The 17,500-nt window shown below is 40.8% G+C and overlaps 1 protein-coding gene across 1 annotated transcript in view; it reads left to right on the top strand.

Annotated features, from left to right (window-relative positions):
- kif26ba (kinesin family member 26Ba) overlaps positions 1–17,500 on the top strand; it is a 90,878-nt gene that overhangs the window by 20,510 nt on the left and 52,868 nt on the right. The window contains exons 3-4 of the mRNA XM_080034121.1: positions 7,429–8,133; positions 16,377–16,558. Of these exons, the coding sequence (XP_079890247.1) occupies positions 7,429–8,133; positions 16,377–16,558 (887 nt within the window). The remainder of the gene's footprint in view (positions 1–7,428; positions 8,134–16,376; positions 16,559–17,500) is intronic.

The raw sequence follows: 17,500 nt of genomic DNA, 5'->3' as shown, positions 1-17,500 counted from the left end.
GGTACACATTTCAAGGCAACACCTAAAGCTTAAATTTAATGTAGGAATGATTATTGAAAGATGTTTAGGTGATGAGCAATTCTCACTGGAGTAAAAAGTGTGCCTACTTACCCCGTTCTCCCCTACTGATGAATTCATACGTAGGTGAGGAGATGCCGCGGAAAATGAAGTTCGATGCAATGAATGAAGAAGAACAGGGAGGAGAGCAAGAAACATAAAAGTTAACAATGAGGAATTCTTATCTAACCACAATCTAAGTAATGTGCATAATAACACTAATAGTCCTATTGGAAATTGGAAAATAATATTGCATCCAATTATGTTTCCCTATTGAACTCCTTAGGATTGTTTTGCCTGGACAAACACACTCACATAGCAATAAATGTTGGTCAGCAAAATGGCTATAATGGGCTACTCTCCTTTTTATTATGCCATTCTCTGTCATGTTCCTTTCTTTCTCTCTGATCTGCCAACTTATTTTCCTTATTTTGGAGCTTTCATGTCATAAATTGTTGCTAAATATAGTAGGAGACAAAATAAGGAATGACAAAGGTTTGAAAATTAGGGTGATGAAATTGGAGGTGGTTTTCAATCATACAGTTCATAGTCAAAATATGCTGTTTCTGTGTGTGTGTGGGCATACACACACGCACACGCACACGCACACACACACACACACACACACACACACACACACACACACACACACACACACACACACAGAATCAGTATAGGACAAACAGGACTGAGTCTTGGACTGTCTTTCCTTATAAAATCTCAGTAAGCACCCCACACACAGTCATTGGTGCACAGACTTATTGTGAGCACACTAGGACTCGCTGAGGTCACTGTTCAGTTGCCTTATGCCATCTCTCCAATTTCTCTGTTTCTGTCAGTCACTCCATCCTAGCACAGTAGAGCTGAGGCTGAATTGACTGAAATGAGTCACACACACACACACACACACACACACACACACACACACACACATACACACTGTCTGTGTTGCTGAGACTGACTCACTGAGTCACTTGCTAAATACTGATGAAGTCATAGGTGAGGAGATGCCACGAAAAATGAAATCAATGCAATGAATGAAGAAGAAAAGGGAGGAGAGAGCGAGGGAGGAATTATTATCTAACCACAATCTTAGTAATTTGTGTAATAATACAAATAAAATTTGAAAATCTGGAAAAAAAATTGCTTCCAATTATGTTTCCCCATTGAACTCCTTAGGTTTTTTTTGCCTGGACCAAATTCTTGATTGTCAGGCAACATAATGCCACTCTTATGAGAGAAAGTGAGAGACGTTCTAAAGTATACAAGTTCTAAAGATAGATGTTAAACGGCTGTGTTTCTCGGTGTGTTTTTATTCAAGCATGTTCAAGTTTTCAAGGCCAGTATAAACAAGGACTCCATTCCTCTTTCCTAGACAACCTCATTCTCTACTCTTCAAAACATGGCTCCCCTTTTCCTCTTTTTGGCTATGCCTCAAATCTCAGTTTATTTGGAACAACAAGGCCCTCATCTCAAGGACCATAACCCATGTCCACTTTACTGCTTCTTTGGTTCCCCTGCCTGCGGTGAGTGTGTGTGACATGGAGATAAAAAGGTGTAGAAAAAGAGATGGCAAGATCTGACTTTTATTTTTGACTTTTATCATTGTTTGGAATTATTTGGTGGACTCGTTAACAACTTCTTCACATTGGTTAATTTTTGTATCTATCTCAGACACATTTTATAATTTTTTACTTAAGAACTTAAAATGAATTGATAAATGTGACTTCATGACGTATTAGGGATATTTATATACTATATTAAATCTTGTCTGCAGCATAATGCAGTAGTTCATCTGTGTGTTATAACTGCTCGCTTTTCTGCGTGTGCACTGGTTTGCATACGTGGCATCGCTCGTCTCCTGCTCTTTCCTTTCGTTGTTCGACATTATCGCTCCCACTCCCATGGGTGAATGGACAAATGTAGTTGACATAACATTACCTATCTCCATCACGGCTACACTAAAGTGTGCTAGTAGAGCAATTTTCAGCAATCTGAAATAATGTATTATCAGTCTCAAGAAGGACGAGAAACTGACTCTCTCTAGAGTCATTTTGGGAGAAACTCACCGCAGCACCGGAAACCTAGTAGAAAATGTCATAACCCTTTGGCTAAGTAGGATTATTGAACAAACAGTGAGCATTTGAATAAATGCATTCATAAATAAATCTGCACTCTACAAGCATATTTTTGTGTGTCTGTGTGAGCGAGAGGGGGATAGAGAGAGTTACACTACTACACTTATTTTATGTAGTCTGGAGGAGCATGTTTACGGTGTCTCATGCCAGACAGCAATATGTGTGTTCATGTGCTCTCATGCATGTGTGTTAAGTACAGTATGTTTATGTTTAAAAATGTATGTTCTGTTCATTGTACTACTTAGTTTGAGGAACAAGGTAGTCTTTATCCATACATACGCGCACACATATATGTGTGTGTGTGTGTGTGTGTGTGTGTGTGTGTATGTGTGTGTGTGTGTGTGTGTGTGTGTGTGTGTGTAAGTATCTTGTGGATCTTGCGGTTTGTTGACATAGCCTAGAAGGCAGCTCTCACACTGAGAGGTTGCACATAGTAACTATGAGATGAAATGTTGCCTGGTGTCGACACACTTTTGCACACTTAATTCCACACACACAAAAGCAGTGTATTGATTGAGGAAAGGTAACTGGCTTCTTATTGATAGACACCTTTTTGTGTGTAGGAGACAGTATGCTACATTTACTCTCTTTACCCACTAAAATCCCCACAGTCCATAATAGACATATAGGCCACCAAGGAGGCTGACCACACATACTGAAACAGATCAATATAATCCACAGTTAAATGTAGTTTTTATATAGGCTACTAGTGCATTGCCCGTAGTAAGCAGGTATTAACTTATGCATGCTTAAATGTAACCCGCCTATGAAAGTAGGACGCAGAAACGGATGTAGCCTACACATAGGCAGTGTCACACTCTCATTGACATCGCTGTCGCATGGCTCATCAATGTCACTTTTGGTCTATCTTTATAATTTTTGCGCCATATAATCTAGGCAAAGCAGGTAAAAACATTTTTTTTATTGGTAATTGCAGTTTGAAGGCTGCAGCATATTTTTGCAACCAAAATGAAGGGCATTTTTGCATTTTACATAGTCTGTAGCTCATTTAGGTGTTAGTTTCTGACGGATTTAAAACATTTTATTGAAGCAATCATGTTTACATCACTATCTATGGTTTACATTCACCGGTAGCAGAGCTATCCGTGACCGTGCTTAAATGGGAAACGCTAGTGACACGCTTACTGGAATTAACTCAGCGGGATTAACTGTATAACAGTGAAAATAGCCTAACGTGCGACCTTTAACACTAACGCGGACAGGTTTGAGGAGTTAGTGATGTTTGCGGAAAGGTTTTAGAACGTTTTGTTTGGAAAGTTGGGTGCATTGAATGAAGAAGTAACAACAGGCTTTGTCTGCTATGTGTGTCCTGCTCACAAGCTTTAGTCGCAGCAGCCAATCAAATCAGAGGGAGGCAGGGTTTAGTCGGGGATTACTTCAGGCTCCCCCATCAGTGTGGCCTTCAGTGTGCGCATGTATTCATTACCAACATGATATACAATATGATAACTTCTACATATTTGGTCCAAAAAACTTCAAAATGACGGATGCACACCTTAGTGCCGTGTGCAAGCAATATCCGGAAGCTCAGGCCGATCTGACAAAAACTCAGAGAGATATGCAAGCCACAGGAACACAGACAGACAGACAGACAGACAGACAGACAGACAGACAGACAGACAGACAGACAGACAGACGTTTCTTGCTTTATATATATATAGCTGTGTAGCTGTTTTGTCAATGTGGAGTAGGATAAACAACTACGGGTAGGTCATTATACAAACCCACGTTGATCGGACGGATGTACTGTCTATTGGCCAGAAGGCTAACTGTTATTTCTGACATGCTCCTTTCTACCTCAGTCAGTCACTCATCATTGACTCATGTATGTCTGCCAATTATCTGTCTCTCCATCTTGATGTCCGATTATACAAATCTGCTGAGATTTAACCTGCAACCATCACGTCTATTGATTGGACACGCACGCACACGCACGCACACACGCACGCACGCACGCACACACACACACACACACACACACACACACACACACACACACACACACACACACACACACACACACACACACACACAGTTTCTTTATCTACATAATTCATATATTGAGTAAACTTCACTAAACAAAGAGCGCCTACACATCACTTTGATTAAAACTGCACAAGCACATCCTCATCCCCGGCATGATGTTCTGAGAGATTCAATTAAATGTTGAACAGCTGTTTGGAGGGATGTGTTTGCTGCTCCTACTAGTACGGATCAACATGTGTAATTAGTGATTGTTTTTATGCAAGAACTATTATGAAACTACATCATATGTTAGTGGTTAAAACTAGATTGAAAATGCTGCCGCAAATGTGGAATAGTATCCTGGGATAACATTCAGACATTGTTTTGTTTTTTGAGAAGATGTTCAATGAAGAGAGGGCTGTTTTTTTTTAAATGCAGGACCACTTCATAGCATTCATTCTAGAAAAAATATTGGATTACTTCTGTAGGTACAAAATAACAAATGAAAAGTAGCACATGGACTACTGTTACTGTAAACTATCACTTTTGCAGAAAAGCAGGGCCTACAAGGATATATTGGTTTAATGTTACAGAAGAGGTGGGCTGGTTAAAAGCAGGAAGGTAATTACAGTTATCAAGTGAGTTGGCATGATAGACCAGAGATGTTTCGTTGAAGTACATGGCTCCTCCTACATATACAGACATACAGTATACTCGCTGACAATACTCTGACAGTATTCCTACACTATAAACTGACAATTATCTTACAACATCACACATTTTAAATCCACCAAAAGGCCTTGAGTAAAGAAAACTCTTTTCATGGAAAAACAACTTATTTTTAATTAACCTTTTGTCAGAAAAATGTCTTAATGCTTTGTGGAAAAACACAGTCTCAGTGGGGTCAAGAGAGATTTAGACACATATCTGTTCCGGGGATGTTTGTGTGTGTTGTGCTTGTTAACTATGCTATCTAGGCCAGGGAGACGTGGCAGGAGATTTAGTGTGGCTTTGCTCCATGCGAGTGGCTCCAATTAGTCTGTAAAAACACTGCGCCCAAACATACCTGTACACGCGCAATTATTCATGCACACAAGCAGAGATAATTATGCAAACAAATTGCACAAATATCCTGATTTCCGCATACAAGAGAGCACGCTATGAATACTCACACACACAAACACCCATACACAGAAATGTACCAAGCAAACAGTGCAACAGCTGTACTTGTTGTGGAATTTATAGGAGCTGTGGGTTAAACAGGTAAGTCCACTGAGTTTTCATTGAATCAATTAGTGTGTAAAGTCTGAACATTTTAGTTTTTATATCTGGTTTCAAATCAGAGCTGGATCATGTACAAGGTCCTTTAGGCTGAACCCCATACTTACTTTTTCAGACACAAATGGCTCACTTACTTTCTTAGATATACAGTATAAAAGAGTGTTGATAGCTTAAGGTTATTAAAGGTTATTAGGAAATCCTTATAATCTGTTGGTGTAATTATTTAGAAATTTAAAAGTGTGCTGCAAAATAGAAAATAATTTTACTCCTGAGCCAAAATATTCCTACTGTTAAAAGGATTCAGTGGGGCATATCACTTTTGACATTACAATGGGCATTTGTCATTTAAGAGCTAAAACTAATTACAAAAAAAAACTGTGCAATCAAAGCTGCCTTTTTAAAGGAATTTAGAAAGGTTCCATTTTTATAGCAGGCTTATGAGAACCCCCACCGATAATGCTCCTATAACGTCACTCATAGTTAAACCACATTCACTGGTAAAATCTTCTGTCGTACTGTCATTAAAATGTGAAAGTGATGGAAACCCCGTGGAGCAGTATGTAGAACAACTGGGGAACAACGCCAGTAACAATGCAGGAACACACATAAAAGAAAATAAAGTGGATGAATCATGCATGCTGGGCTGCTTCCCATCACACCTACTTTATGTTACTGAAATCACGTGATTGGCATTCAACCAATTGTATGAATGCTGATCATGGTTTTAACTATGCACTCATTTTTACCTTAATCTTTTTTTAGTGACCAGTTATGACATAGAATTAAAACGGAAATAGCATCGGATTGATGTGGATAAATAAAAGAAACATGGAGCTTTTTTTCACCATCTGCTGTGTGGTCCTATCGTGCCACATGACAACATCCAGACAATTATATGATTTCCTGGAGAAGATTATTCTCCCTTTGTTGAGCTGTTTTTCATAAGTTGCTATGTCCAATCACCAGTAATTAGTCCTGTGACGTGACCGGCCGAGAGTGTATTTTTACTAGTTACCACCACAACCTCCAATCTATATTCTACCTTGTTTAACCCTTGTGCACTACGTGCTTCTGTTAGACTAAAATAGGCCCAAGGCTGAAACCAATGTAGTGTTTTGTTGTTTTTTATTCAACATTATTTCCCTTTTGTCTTTAAAAATCTAGACATGCTGTACCACTTAAGCTACAAACTGGGTGTTGAAATGAAACGATCAACAAAATGTGACTGTGGAAATCTTTAAAATGTCAGGGAGTGTTCCTTCTTGGTCACTGCGTCAGATGACATGAGCATATGTAATTACATATAATGATTTCAACTATGATGCATTTGTTTAATGTGCAAGTATGACATTTACAAGATGTGTTTTTTAACTATTTTGAATTCCTAAGACGTGAATGAACAGGACATTCATGTCATGTAACGTTACTGAGCTGTTCGCTCTGCGTCAAATAGTTTTGTATTGGCATTTTACGGGAAATACATTTTGTTATCTCCAATCACCAGAATCCAATTAAGCAGGCTGCTGTGCTGTAGTGAAAACTACATGCTGAAAAAGAGAGAAGGGGGTGGAAAAATAGAGAGCACAAGGTTTTCACTTCTAGAGGACCCTCTCTGCTGCCAGCTTCTGTGACTCTTTTACCCTTTAGAACCCTAAAGATTTAGTATGTGAGTGTGTGTTTGTTTTTGTGCAATTTTTTTAGTGTGTACTTTTGTCTGCCCTTCTGGTTGTGTCCCCCTACACATCTTCCCCAGATAACACTGCAATGTTCCTAGGATTTTCTATAAATATTCATAGCCATGATTTGTTCAACACGCCTATAATTTATTGTCCTCTCCTCCCTTCCAGGTTTTCTTCAGTTACGTTGCATCTCCAATAGGTAGTTTCTGCTCTCGTCTTGTGTTATTCATCCCTCTAGACACCAGACCCTTAAATCCTTCTTTCCCTTTCTCTCTCTCTGGTTTCAGGATCCCTCCTTCTCTCTCCTCCTTCACGATAAGCTTCAGGTGCCCAACAGTTCCCGGCGAGCGTGGAATGAGCGTGACAGCCGCTGTGATGTCTGCTCCACTCACCTCACACAGCTCAAACAGGAGGCTGTGCGCATGGTCCTCACTCTTGACCAATGGGATTTGTCTCCCACCTCTTCCCCTACGGCCCTGATTGGACGATATGGATGTCCAATGGGAGCGTCCGGAGCACCGGGAGGTCCTGGATCCAGGGAATGGCCTCCATCCTTTCTTCCCTCCTCTTCCTCCTCCTCTTCGTCTGCTGCTGCCGTGTCACATCCTGCTCCACTGTCCTCCCAGTCACCTTCCCCTAGCCCCAGCCAGACCCCTACACCCAGCCCCAGCCACGCTACATCCAACCCCAGCCATGGGAGTCCCTCGGTGGGGCAAACGTCCAGCTGTGCTTCCACAAACCCTCAACCTCAAGGCCCAGGGCACAGACTGGGGTCCAAACCCAGCTCACTGGGGCTTGGAGGGGGGGTGGACAGAAGGAATGGATCCCCCTGTTCAGGGAAAGGCAGTGTCCAACAGCAACCAGGGAATAGCCCTGGCAATAGTGGCAACAGCAGTAACAACGGGACTGGAGCAGTACTGAGTGCAGCAGCCCTGCAGGCCCATCAGCACCTGAACCGGACTAATGGCGGCGTCACACTCTATCCCTACCAGGTGAGATAATAACTGTAGAGGCCTGTCTGTGTGTGTGTGTGTGTGTGTGTGTGTGTGTGTGTGTGTGTGTGTGTGTGTGTGTGTGTGTGTGTGTGTGTGTGTGTGTGTGTGTGTGTGTGTGTGTGTGTGTGTGTGTGTGTGTGTGTGTGTGTGCGTGTGTGTGTCTGTGTGTCTGTGTGTGTCTGTGTGTGTGTGTCTGACAAAGACATTGAATACTACAAAACCGAATATATTCATTCTGGTCTTATATGAATACCAAAATGCTAACAGGCTACAACTAGCATTCAGATTACATCTCTTGATCGGATTCTGACAGACAGGATGGAAAGTGTTACATTTTAATTTGTCAGCTTGTGGGTGTAACTACTCTAGTGACCTTTTTAGCCATCAACCACAGACATCATGACTTCTGAGATGTGACACATTGAGTTTATGTTCCTGTCCTCTCCTCTCTTAATGTACAGTAATTGCTCTCTTTATTTCACTTTTGCTCTTTACTTTCTCTCTGCTCCTTTCTTCCTCTTTATATCTTTCCTTGTGCAAAGTCTCCGACTGGGCAAATGTGCTGCGTGAGGTAAAAGCCAATTAAGGTACTGTTCGATCCAAATTGAAGTAAGAAAATTAAAAATAACAGGAGTGACAAAATATAATATTATTAATATTGACAGTAAAAGACTAATGGACCCGGGTTTGTGGGGAGCTGCTGTTGGTTCAGATTTGTCTAAGGGGGGGACCCACAGGGTCAGCGACTGAAAATCCCTGCAATTAACTAATCAGACATAATCTCCAGACTAGCAAGGACAACAATAGTTATTCCGCAATGGTGGAAGCACTTAACCATGCGACTCAAAAAAGAAGTGTCTGTTTGAATCTAAAACTGCAAAGAGACATGAAATGTTTTTTTTCCCCAAAGTCGCTCCCCACAGGGACATCGACTCAGAATTCTTGATTTTGATCAAGACGGAAACAAAACATCTTCTTTATGGAAGGTGGCAGAACATAAGGTATTTTGTTAATGCAACGAGAACTGTAAAAGTGAATCGGATTGAAAAAAGAATAGAATAGAAGAGGTTTGAGGCAGGAAGAGAGGGAGATGCCAGGAAGGAGAAAACCCCTCACGTGTGGTCCAGAGGTGTGTGGGAGGCAGGAGAGCTGAGAAGGAAGGTAGGGGATATACAGAAGTGTGTGTGTGTGTGTGTGTGTGTATGTGTGTGTGTGTGTGTGTGTGTGTGTGTGTGTGTGTGTGTGTGTGTGTGTGTGTGTGTGTGTGTGTGTGTGTGTGTGTGGCCGTGCATGTATGTGTGTGTATGAAAGTGTTCTACAGATGTAATAATTCATACAATGATAATTAGGACTCTGGGGACACTATGTCACACACCCCCAGTACCCCTTCCACTCTGTCTCTCTCTCTCTTTCTCGACCTCTCTCTTCTCTCTCTCTCTCACACACACACACACACACACACACACACACACACACACACACACACACACACACACACACACCTTCTCTCTCTCTTTACTTATGCCTTATGCCTCCTTCATTCTTTCTCCCCTATTATTTCTCCTGTCCCTTTGCCTGCTTCATATTCACCTCCTCTTTTTTAGCAGTTCCTCTTCTCTCTTTACATTTGTTTTCAGCCCATGACTTGAATCTCCTGCAGAGATATGGAGTCCAAGGTGAAAACCACTCTGTCCAATCAGAATACTTTCACTGTCTTGTTCCACTGGTCAGGAATGAATGATGTATTCTGACCTGTTTTTGTGGAAACGACAGTTGAATTGTTTCAATCTGAAGAGAGTTTATCCTTTGCCAAATTTTTATTCATAAAGGCGAGACACTGCAGGTAAATAGGGTAAGATTTAAACATAGAGATATCCTCATGACACATAGCCAATTGATTACTTCAAATAGATAATTTTTGTATTTAACGTTTTCCAGAAATATTTCAATAAATATGCAAATTTGGCAATATCTAGAGAGTCAGACATGAAAAAGCATAACATAGGAAACAGTAAGCTACAAGAAAGTTCAGTTTACTCAGTTTAGACGGGGAACAGGTAGAAAACAAAGAATCAGTCCAACAGGCAAACAAATCAGACTGGGAGTAGGCCAACGGGACCAGGAGTCTGGGTAAACTGGTCGGTCAGGAAAACTGGAAAGCTAGGCAAAACACTCCACAATCTGGCAAGGTATGAATGAAACCGAACCGGTGTCAGGAATGAATTGGGAAGTGAGCTGCAGGTAGAAGGGAGGAAAATAATTGGCAGGGAAAGCCAGGTGTAAATAATGAGGCGATGAGCAGTGCTGGAGGGAATGGCTGGATCTGCAATGAATTGGAAATGGAAAGAAATATTTCTGTCTATGTCAGTTATAATGCACATTTTGTTGAGCTTCATTGTGCCAGGTGCATGCATGCATGTAGGTGTGTGTCGGTGTGTGTGTGTGTGTGTGTGTGTGTGTGTGTGTGTGTGTGTGTGTGTGTGTGTGTGTGTGTGTGTCTTTCTTGCATTTTCTATTTGAGTTGAGTATGTGTGTTGGAAGGTGTAAAAATGTTAGTCTGAGAGTTTGCTGTTGACAGTAGTGGTGTTTCAGCAGGAAAGAAGAAACAGAGCACGATAATAAATCATCATCCTTCAGACTCACCCCTGAGAGAGGGAGGGAGGGGGAGCTGAGCTCAAAGACCATGAAGAAGTTGGCAATAGAAGAAGGAACGGAGAAATCAAGAGAAATTAGTGTGAAAGATATAGAGACATAGACAGAGAAGATGAAGAAAATGTAAGAGAGAGGGTGAGACTAAGACAAGTGTTATATAGGGGCTACATAAGGCATTTTAATATTTATTCCTTTCTTTGGAAGATATTCATTCTTAGACATCAGTTTATACTTACATTTTGCTGAGTGAGAACACTGGCAACTTCTACACTGCATTTCTTTTTAGCCGATAAATTTGTTGTCTGTAATCTGTTTTACTGCACGGCACATACAAGGTTGCTGTTGATGTTCTTGCATCAGTTGAGCTTTCAGAAAGAATTACATTGGCAAATGATCGAACACAGACCAAAGAAAGATTCACTTCTTACATGTTCATTCATGCTCTTAAGAAAAGTGAAAAGAAGAAGAAGAAGATAAAATAAGAAAAAGAAAAGGTGAAACTCCTATGGCTTTATGAGAAATGGAGCTCCCTCTTTAGAAACACTACATAACAGCAATACTGTTATGGTCTCATACTGTACATTTCAATTACTGAATGATTAGAATCACCTTCAGAGGTTGCACAGCAAGAGACAGAGAACAGAGAGAAGGGAGGATGCTGAAGTAGACAGAAAGTGAAAAGTCCAGGTGTAGCTGACATTAAAATCTTGCTGGCTTAGCAATCTAAGCAGTGACAACCTCCACATTTTATAACCTATGGGGACGTTCCTTTTGGGTCCCACAAGAGGTCTAAGAAAAATGGAAAGTCCAAACAAAGAAAACTGATTTTAAGGCACCAAATGTGAGTCTCTTAGGTATCTGCTCGGGATCAGTGGGCCAATGAAGGCCACAAAATAATGTCTGGCAAAATACTTGATTGACATATAATTTATAAAAAAGTTTTAAGAGTTTAGGGCAAAAATTGTTCTCATCTCTGCTCCATACGTAATACTCAGTATACAAGAAAACATAACTGTGTTCCTTCAGTGCTACAGTTTACCCAATAAAATATATAATAAAAAAGGACAAGTACGGGCACAGTAAAGTGCAAGAAGTGATAAAAACATTTTAATGGCACAGCAGTGGATATGAAATATCGATACGAAACGATAAACCTGGTGTCAGTCTACAGGTTAAGACCAAGCCCCAACCACAGCGAGTTCTACCAGCATCCAATGCGGAAGTGACAAAAATTGCAGTAGCACCGGGTGGCCACTTCTTGTTCTTGTTCTGTTCTGCAGGTTGCAGAATAGAACAATTTCCTCTCTGACTTTGATGTTAAATATGCCGTTTTCACAACATTATTAAACTTATTTTAGGCCTGGTTCAAAAAACCATTCTAGTCTGTATGTTTAGTTAATTTCTCCATGAAAACACTGAGGGGGGTGCATTTATTTTTAGCTGGCTAGTTTTTATTCTATTGGAGGTTAAACTATATGAATAATTATGCAATGAGGTATACGTCAGCTAGATCGTATCTCCCTCCCCCCGACGTCACATCAATGCCCTTTTTCAGCAAAAGGAAATGAGGTGGAGTCAAACTCTGACAAGATGGCGACGCACATAGGCCAGGACAATTGGATGCAGTTGGAATAACTGAGGTCAGCCCGGATGCTTCATCCATTTTATATACTATCTCTGGTTAAGACTAGTTCTCCATTGGAACTGATTCAGAATCCAACTGCAGTTACTGACCAAGATGCTGGTGAGCATAAACCAAGGGTCCGGGCTAAAAAAACATTGGGTGGTGTCAGGTAGCAGTGTGCTCAGTGATGGATGGTGCTTTTTTAATGTGCAGAAATATCACAGAAACCCACCTTCCCTTTTGTAATTCTGTAACAGCTGTCACTACTGCAAAAAAAAACAAGTCCACATAAATTGTTTGTTTAATTTGTGTGGCTTTATAGGTGGTGGGTTAAAGAAAGTCTCTCTCTCTCTCTTTCTCGGACATGAGAATACCAAGTCAAGATCATCTCTTTGCCCTCTCTGTCCTTCAAGCAGCTCATTGAAAACAGGTTTATACAGTGTTTGTAGTGTGTTTGTGTGTGTGTGTGTGTGTGTGTGTGTGTGTGTGTGTGATTGGAGTGTTTTTTGTGTGCCTGAGTGCATGTGTGTTTCTTTTATATTGCAGAAACAACACACACACACACACACACACACACACACACACACACACACACACACACACACACACATTTAGGTTTACAGTATTTTGTATCATATTTTATTAAAAATAAAAGCTAAATCTCTTAAGCTAAAAGCTCAAATCTGAAAATCTCTTTCCTGTTGCTTTGTAAAGTAGGCTACGTATATACTGTATATTCATACAACTCTCTCATCATTTCATTTCCTTGCTTGTGCTAACAAAATAAAAAAACACAGCCTGTTCCATTCACCCTTTTACTTCTTTGTCGTGTTCCTCTACCCCAATTTACTTTCCCACCTGAAAGGGCAGACTCTCTCTCTCCCTCTCTCTCTCCTTCCCCCCCACTCTCTCTCTCTCTCTCTCTCTCCTCCACTCCACTGCAGTGGAGCTGCATTTAGATTGTTTTACAGATTGTGTCTATCCCCCTGATAAGAGCAGGCAGGACCACACACAAACATGGGACACACAAACACACCATTTCCCTTTTTCATCCTATAAAATTTCCATCACACATTCAATGCAGCTTACCCGTAGTATGTTGTTGGGAAAAGATGGAAAAATAAAATAAATGTAGAGAGACGGATGAGGAAAGTGAAAGCAGGTGGGAGATGGCGTTTGTGTTGTAATGAAGATGAATGAGCCATAGCTTTTACCTTGTTCTCAGAGCAGAGGAGTGCTGTTGTGTGGAGAAGAAGCAGTGGTTAAAGTGACAGTATAAGTGTTGTTTCTCCCCCATATCTTTCAAGGGAAATCAAATATCACATTCATCAAAGTTCCTCATTAGCAGGTACAATCTCAGTAGCAGGTGTTCTACGTTAACTTGCTTAGATATTTTTGCTGCATTATTATCAACACATACTGTATATTTAGCTGTTGTATAGTGCTCTCTGATTACTGCCCTGGTAATATCTGAATGCTTTTCTGTCTTGCTGTGATGACCTCATATCCCCGTAGGGCTCATTAAAGACTCATCCAGTGTAATCTGACTTAAGCTTTTATGTCCTGTGGTGAAATCTGGATGGGACCAGTGCAAAAATCTCATGAGAACAAACAAAAGCAACCAAGCATAATTTATTCTAATGACTTTATCACACAAGACACAATCCATGTAAATGCATTAGCCAGGTGACCATGCAGCAATTATGTTTTAAATAAAAAAAACATATATTTTCTGTGTGCAGTACTTTAGATGCAGAACTAATTTGATAGCTTTCTTACATTAGATAGTTTATTGACATGCATGAAGCATTATAACCCATCAGCACACTGTTGTTTCAGATAAAAAGAGGCAGAGCAAAGCTTTTGGAATCTCATGATGTAAAAAAAACACGATTATGCTTATTGTACTGCACATGTGCAGCTGTGTAATACACAGAGCATATATTCTGTCCGGCCCCTTAGGTCTGAACTGCTGCCTTCCACATATTATTCAATCACCTTTACTCCAGTTTTTAGCTCACTTAATAACTCCCATGAGGGGACATTGCACCTACACTGTGCAAGTTGATTTTTAACCAGGATAAATGAGTAGCAGCAGAAATGCACAGGTATTCCATGTAGCTCCCTGAACCTTAATTCCATATGTTCCATACTTCGTTAATAATGCATGGGCGGCAAGGTAAGACAGAGCATTTGAAATGCATGTGAATGCACAGGAGGAATAGTATATAAACTATAAAGGCATCTAATTTACAATAGGTAATTTATCAAGGCAGTGGGCTTCGTGCTTGGACCCCTGCATCCCTCAGCAGTAAATATACGCACAGTGGAGCTGATGTACAAACACACACACGCACGCACACGCACGCACACACACACACACATACACACACACACACACACACACACACACACACACACACACACACACACACAAACACACAAACACAGTCCAGAGGTGTGCAGACACATGCACACACAAGGACATACACAGTCATTCTCACAATAGACATACACGCTTGCAGATTTACTCTCACACAAGCTATGGCTCCTTTAATGGGGCATAGGGTAATGACTAAGGTGCTCTGGCTGCTGGCAACACATAAAGAACAATAATCAATAATCCATATCTATTTCACGAATGGGTCAGTTACATACACATGTACACAAAATCACACATGCCGTGTCTCTGTGTCCCAAGAATCGTATGCATCTGGCTCTGAACACTACCCACACAGTCTCACAGTGAAACAGGCACAAACTAAAATTCGCTTTATTTGATCTGTTTTGCTCTAAATATGCAAATGACAAAAAATAATAAAGTGATATTTAATCATTTGGTCACTGTCAAGTAGATGCATGTGCATAAATAGGTGGAAAATATGTTGAAATGTCTTTCTCTTCATACCGGCTGTCCTTCTTACTTGCATACTACTACTAGAGGACAATCTTCCTAGAAGGATGATTCAATAATAAAATGAAAATATGAACAGCTTAAGATGGCAGAGCAAAGAGACAGGGATAATGGAAGAGAATAGGTCAGGTTCAATTAGGTTAAGGGAGAGAAATTGAAGCACCAGGTGTGTGTTTGTTTGTTTGTGTCTATCTGTGACTCAGACAACAATCTGCTGCTGATTCACTTTGATCACCAGAGAGCTTATCTGTTGTCTGCCTGCCAAGGACAAGACACACACACACACACACACACACACACACACACACACACACACACACACACACACACACATGCACACAAACACACAAACAGTCAAAACACAAACCCACACACATTTACTGTTAGCTGTCCTATATTGACATGATATTGTAAACTGGTCTGAGCTTTCTAGTATTTGCCTCTCATTAACCACTTCACACACACACACACACACACACACACACACACTCATACACCGATAGCAGCAGCTACCACGCAGGATCAACTTGTGCTAATGAACAGACATTTGCATAGGATGATGAAGAATATATAGAATGTGTGGCGTTTCCTGTTATTTTGATAGCTGCTTCCTTTCCAATGCTTGTGCTTATTTAAAATAATGAATATCACATGATAAAGGGAGACATTGTTGCAAGTCTATTGAAATATATTTTGGAAGTTGTTGAAATTTCAGTTTTTCTGAATGTGAATGGACATGAATTACTCTTTGACAGGAAACCAAAAGGGTGTGTGAAACCAGACTGGTCTCTTATCTGACCATCAATAAGACAAGGGCAGAGATAGTCTGTAGAGATATAGCCTGCCTGGGTGGGAGATAGAGAGAAAGAATAGGGAGAGTGGGATTGATAGAAGTGGACTCTGACCTTCCTTCCTTCCTTCCTTCCTTCCTTCCTTCCTTCCTTCCTTCCTTCCTTCTTACTAATTTTAATATTTTGAAATCAAGTCCCAGACGCACACGGAAAGCTCAGGAATATTCTTTTTTATAAACGTCTCTCTATTTCTCATCAGATCTCCCAGATGGTCTCGGAGGCCTCCAGAGAAGGCTTGAGCGAGGCCGCGCTCAACCGCTACAACACACACTCTCCTTCGCACACAAACTCCTCGTCGCACACCAACTCTCCCTCCCACATGCCAGCTGTGACCACCGCGCCACCGACCACCACCTCTGCTGCTGCCTCCTTCTTTGCCAGGTAAGTGATGAGGGGAAAACTGACCTCGGTTACACAGAGGCAAACCACTTCCTCCAGCGTACAATCTCAGAGTGCAGCATAAAAGCATATTTACCTTGGAGATCAGTCAAGAGTGATAACAAGTAATTGGATACATTAAGTGACTGAAAAAGAGTTGCAGAAAACCAGGGCAACGACTTTATTAGTTGTTCACTATGCAATACATTGTGAAATGAAGGTGGTGGACAAATAGATTACTATAATATAGTAAGCATATCTTTGATGTGTTGCATTTATTAATCAACTATCCAGTCAGCAGTAGTCGATGAGCTGCATAGTGACACAACATAAATAAAGACATGGGTAATATGTGTCAATTATTGATGCATGAACATGGCAAGCTCAAAACGAATAAGTAAATTATTCATGGCTAACAAAAGACTATGAGTGTGTCACTGTGTCTGAAGTATTACTGCCATTTTGTTTCTAATGAGCTTCTTTAAATCACAGTTGAATCGATGCCGATAGTTTCCACCCCACGTCTCCTCCATCATGGTTTCTCTCTTGTTATGCTTGGCTTTGTTTTTTCAACAACTGCAGAAAATGCATTGTGTGTTTGTGTGTAAGTGATATATGAGTAACATGCTTTAGTTTAGCAGACATATAGCGCTGTCTGTCTCTCTGTCAAAGCACCAGACGCATCTCGTAAATTGCACGGGAGAGCACACAAAAACACCAGCGCTCAACCTCTCTTTAGCTTTGTTTCCATGACCCTCTGAACTGTCAGGTAACAAGGCCATCTAACACAAAGGTACGCACATGTGAGCACACACACACACACACACACACACACACACACACACACACACACACACACACACACACACACACACACACACACACACACACACACACACACATCTGGTTGACATTGAAAACATACAGCCAGCTGTCTTTTGGCCA

Source organism: Ammodytes marinus, assembly GCF_949987685.1.
Source record: "Ammodytes marinus genome assembly, chromosome: 1".
Taxonomy (NCBI): domain Eukaryota; kingdom Metazoa; phylum Chordata; class Actinopteri; order Uranoscopiformes; family Ammodytidae; genus Ammodytes; species Ammodytes marinus.
Note: the sequence above shows the minus strand (reverse complement) of the source record. Positions and strands in the feature narration are given on the sequence as shown.